At 39.2% G+C, this 5,380-nt stretch overlaps 2 protein-coding genes across 2 annotated transcripts in view; both read left to right on the top strand.

The window, feature by feature from the left end:
• The first annotated feature begins 930 nt into the window (after nt 1-930).
• Nucleotides 931-3,188, top strand: SARC_00214 (hypothetical protein). Its single transcript, XM_014306135.1, has 2 exons — nt 931-1,594; nt 2,831-3,188. Exons 1-2 carry the CDS (start codon nt 1,108-1,110, stop codon nt 3,055-3,057), a joined length of 714 nt encoding a protein of 237 aa, XP_014161610.1. The 5' UTR covers nt 931-1,107; the 3' UTR covers nt 3,058-3,188.
• A 1,544-nt stretch (nt 3,189-4,732) lies between these two features.
• Nucleotides 4,733-5,380, top strand: part of SARC_00213 (hypothetical protein) — a 3,490-nt gene continuing 2,842 nt past the window's right edge. Inside the window, exon 1 of the mRNA XM_014306134.1 lies at nt 4,733-5,063. Coding sequence (XP_014161609.1) covers nt 4,833-5,063 — 231 coding nt within the window. The 5' untranslated portion in view covers nt 4,733-4,832. The remainder of the gene's footprint in view (nt 5,064-5,380) is intronic.

The following is a 5,380-nucleotide window of genomic DNA, read 5'->3' as shown; positions in this document are numbered from 1 at the left end:
GTGTGTGTGTGTGTGTGTGTGTGTGTGTGTGTGTGTGTGTGTGTGTCGTGTGTGTGTGTGTGTGTGTGTGCGTGCGTGCGTGTGTGTGTATGTGTTTGTGTATATATATATATATATACTAAATACGAAATCTGACGCGTGCATACATGCCCAGTATACTAACATGGACACATTCAGATGATTACTAACTTTATCATAAAACTTTCAATCTCTTGTTTTATCGTGAAATTTAGTTTGTATCGGCACAAACCACAGAGTGTCGCACTCCAGTACTTACCAAAGACTTGCCATCGCCGTGGACACGATAACTTGTGTAAATCTGAAGGTCCGTCTATAGCTGGGATACTGATTTTCTTTCAGCAACATTGCAATAGTTACAAAGCTCCATATAAATGTAAAAAAAGCCAACTCCTATACCTACATTACACGCATGACTATCATTAAACATGCAGTAATTATCTCTGCGCTTGCCTTGGTCTGCAATGCACGCCCAAACAATAAGTGAGCACAAACATGTCCCCGCACGTAGTCTCACGGCCAAATTCATGTTGGAAATATACAAGAAAGTGTATACATAGATATAGTTTATATACTTAATGAGACCTAATGACCTTTACCTTAAAGGTTTGTATGTAAATACATACGTAGCCATACAACTCCATGACCCTTTGAAGGACGGGACAGAAATATGCTCTCTCTCTCACAAGGGGATGAGCGGATGAGCTCATCGCTTCATCAGTCATGACTACTCTTGTGCAAATAACGGCTATACCCTAACGTATCGTACACATTCAAAACCCAAACTATGACGTAACGTGAGCTTTTATCGGTTTCATCATACCATTCGGCTAAATCGGTATCCCGCTTTAGAAAGTCCAAAATATATATAAAAATAGAAAAAACTATATTTGGAGGATTTCAAAACAACAGAGACAGTCTCTGCGTGCGTATTGATCACACATACTGATACAGTCACACTCTTACATATCACACCGTAGAGGCGCGCAATTGCACTGTAGGGGCGAATAGGTGCTCATAGATACAGGCTTATAGGTACCGCCACCTATACGTAGGAAAGAATTCAGTAGCAACCTCACTACATGCATCATGGTTTACAAAGCCTCCAGTACAGGATGTTACAACATCATGTACTTCTTTGCAATCCTCTTGACGATTGTGACGTTCGTGTCACTGTACTATCTGTTCAATCTCGCGGATAGATTCAGTCTGCAATGGCTGTTGGTAGGTTACTATGACGAATTGGGTCAGTGGAACGAAGGAATCACCCCCTACTTCTGGGCGGCCATTGGAATCACGTGCGCTATTGCTGTGAGTGTAGTAGGCGCAGCTTGGGGTATTATGTTGACCGGGTCTGCGATTGTTGGAGGAGGTGTTATGGCACCACGCATACGCACGCGCAACTTGATCTCAATTATCTTCTGCGAAGCAGTTGCCATTTATGGTATTATCATGGCCATTGTGTTCAGCAATGGACTTAAGTCCTATGATCTGGGTGCCCTCGCCAGCATAAATCCCGAGGGCTCTGAGGAGCTATATAAAGCGAGAAATCTGACGATTGGACAGAACATGTTTGGTAAGTGTCGTATGATCATATGCGTATTTTGTTCTTCGCACTGTACAGTCACATTTCATTCAATGTCGTAAATATATATGTGTGTGTTTGTGTGTATGTATTTGTGTGCGCGTCTTTTATTTAACATGTATATGCGTATGCATAAATGAAATTGTGAGACGTGCATAGTATACAAAGGTTTTAACTACACACGTTTGATATTGCTAGTTGGTACAAATCTTCGTATTGTGTTCAGATGTCGTAGTTGTTCGGTAACACATAATACTCATATGTTGAGCACTCTACATTTATTTATTTTGGATAACATGAACGCCTTTGACTTTATCGAAATTCCGGAGCACGTGCACAATAACAAGTACAGGGCATTTTCCAAGTTTCTTTATCTGTATATATATGTGTCTGTGTATTACTGTACACACTTCGATTTCTTCATGATCGTTGAAGGCTGCGGGGATTTGGTGTATTTTGTGATGCGGAACTGTTAAAAGGTTACACTCCGGCAGCTGTAAAAAATGCTAGCATTTCGTGGAATCTGCGCCGGTGTGGTGGTCACCGAGCTTATTAAGTTTATGTGTGTATAAATGAATTTTTTTAGCTACACAAACATGTCACGTACATATATGAGTACACCACTTGTTCATATATGAGTACACCAGCAATTGCAAACTGTATAACTAGACTATCTACCTATATATATTGATTATGTAAGCTATGTGCAGATGTATTAAATCATACCGACTTGTTAAAACAGGTCCGTGACATCGGCTCTTTGTTGTGTTGACTTTTGATAGGCGGATTGAAATCCACAACCTGTGCCAATAATCAATTATGCATTACAGTGTTGGTGAGATATGGCACATCTCTGAATCCCTGTATGCGAATGTCTATACAGGTCTGGTAGTCCACAAGTGACATTTGTTTTTGTATTTATTCATTTGTTTACCTTGCTTTGTCCAAGCCCGAAGTCGCTCCCTATAGGGTGTGTTCAATGAGTATAATCCATCTGTGTCGTGCATATATTATTCTGCTCGATTCGCTTTGATATAAATATCAGATATGGGACTTGATCGTGTAAATCTAGACTTGCGATATTCGAGGCAATACGGCGGTTGCATTTCCGACCTGAAAAGTTAATGTGCGCGTGCACCACTGCAACCAACTTTTTTCAGTCTCATTATGCTACAGCTCGTCCGTCTCTATACCCCTCACTAACTGTATGTATTTGATAATTCACAGCCGGAGCCCAAATGCTTGGCGCTGGTTTGACCGTAGGATGGTCTAATGTGGCGTGTGGTGTGTGCGTTGGACTTGTTGGAGCCGGAGCTGCGCTGGCAGACGCCCAGAATGCCGATTTGTTTGTGAGAATCCTGATCGTCGAGATTTTCGCGTCAGCTATTGGTCTTTTCGGTGTCATTATTGGCATTATCATGGTGCAAACCGTACGTTTCGGAAACATTGAATAATTAACAAGGCGACACCAGAAGTATAAAAAAAGATTGCACGGGCTTGCTCGATTGGGTGACTGGGATAGCCCATCAGGGATAGTCAATAGCGGCGAGACGATGTGTGCAATAAAGTTTAGTTATGTACACGCTCAGGTGGTTGGGAAGTCTATGTTAACTGTGGATCAAGTAGTTTGGTTGGAAGTCAAAGTTTACCTTTAAAATTGAGTGCACAAGATGAAAAGCTCGGCAGTTGAGCTAGACATGTTCCTTTAAGCGTTCAGAGCTTTGTGCAGGTTGTGAACGAAGAAAGAAATGCGTATGTATGTCTACACAGAAATAGGTTTAAATGTGTATTTTGTATACAGATACAGATACGAATTTATATATGTGTGTAAGTATATGTATGTGTGTGTATATTATTATATTATATATATATATATATATGCTCTTGCAATATATGTATGTGTATATATACATACTCTTGCGATATATGTATGTATCTATATATTATACGATATATGTATGTCTATTGTTGTATAAATATTATGTTATACGTGTGTATATTTATAATTATATATTGCGATGTACGTATGTATGTATTTGTATATATATATTGCATCTATACATGTATTCAAATATATACATACGTATTATATATGTATATTGTATATGTATAATACATATTTATATTATTTGGACAAGTGCATTCAATTCCCTCATAGATATATATATGTGTGTACAGGTACATGCACCTATACACATTAATCATACATATGTAAATACATTCACATACCGAAATACGTATCCATATACGTATCAGTGTATGTACACGAATACATCAATGCCACAGACATGTTCATTTTCCGGTAGACGTACTTACCTGCACCTACAAATATATGCCTGTACATATAATATATCTGAAGTGTCGACGCGGATGATACATGTAAATATATAGATGCATATGTGTATATGATTTGACGTTCGTGCGCGTATAGTCGTGAACATCTGTATCCATCGATTCCGTCCTTCGTATATATAAGGATAATATCAAGGCGAGAACTCTACTACAGGTACTACAATAGCTCGAATACATAAAGGCGAGACACCATAAAGTTATCGTTCAACACAAAATGAAAATGGCGCGAAAAGTATTTAGTGGGATCTATTTCGATGATTATTTGTCCAGATCAATCCGTTAAAGCGGTAAGAAAAACACCGCTTACGTCGGTGGGGAACTAAAAACTCTGAAGAGAGGGGGAAACGTTAATTTTTATTTTTGGGTTTTCGTACCCTTATTTTGTTTGCGAAAGCACGGGCGGGTGGGGGGGGAAAGCCCCCAATAACCGTATCCCTTCTACTGGTGGTATCACTTCGTGTTTCTTGTATTCGGCCTTTCTATGCTCATGTACAGGGTCTCAAATGGATATAAAAAGCTTCATTGAATTCCTTATTTGGAATAGATAAAGTTCTGAGGGACCTAAAAGCTAAAGCTTTTAGTGATAAATACATAGTTTTTTTAATTAAACATCCAGTCTTGTTTTTCCATATTTTTAAAAACGTTTATACGGCAAAAGTACATAAACGTATTTATTTATTTTACGTTTTTAAATACAAACGTATTGAGGGTAGCACTGTCAGGCGTCAGCCGTCACTTATATCCCTGCGAATACACTGACATGTTCATTCTGTTCTAAATAAACCTACTTTATGTTTCCAGAGTATAATTATAGTCACGGGTATAGACAGTATAAACTTAACTACTCATACGTTGTGCAAAGCCCTCTTTCGATACGATGAATGCAGCAGATTGCATCACCTCGGCAGTGCAAGCGCTGGTCAACAATGATAGCCTGCAGGCTATGAAGGAGTTTGCTATGGCTCTGCAATTAGAACCAGAGAATGAAACAGCTGGCCTTGGATTGGCTAAAATCTATGTATCCAGTAACCAGTATACACAAGCCGTGCAACTTTGCAACAAGATGATCAAGCAAAATCGAGAGTGTGAGCGAGCCTACTACCATAAAGTATATGAGATGGACAACTAGATCTAGTGGCAGTATCGATATGAAAGATATCGTCGTCTTGCGTTTTATTGTGGTGTTCTGTGTGTCCATGGCAACATATGTTATGGAGTTCTGCATAGGCAAATATATATATACGTGTGTGTGTGTGTGTGTGTGTGTGTGTTCTCTGTGTGTGTGTGTGTGTGTGTGTGTGTTGTGTGTGTGTGTGTGTGTTCGTTCTTGTGTGTGTGTGTGTGTGTGTTGTTGTGTGTGTGTGTGTGTGTGTGTGTAGTACTATATATATATATATATATATGTGTATGTATGTTAGTATGTAT

This window comes from Sphaeroforma arctica (assembly GCF_001186125.1).
Source record: "Sphaeroforma arctica JP610 unplaced genomic scaffold supercont1.5, whole genome shotgun sequence".
Lineage (NCBI taxonomy): Eukaryota > Ichthyosporea > Ichthyophonida > Sphaeroforma > Sphaeroforma arctica.
The sequence above is the reverse complement of the archived record's forward strand: the minus strand, read 5'-3'. Positions and strand labels throughout refer to the sequence as shown.

Excerpts from the sequence above, each read along its gene's own strand:
- SARC_00214 (XM_014306135.1), top strand. The coding sequence starts at position 1,108 with ATGGTTTACAAAGCCTCCAGTACAGGATGTTACAACATCATGTACTTC. Across the intron at positions 1,595-2,830 it reads GATTGGACAGAACATGTTTG|CCGGAGCCCAAATGCTTGGC; the intron begins GTAAGTGTCGTA and ends GATAATTCACAG.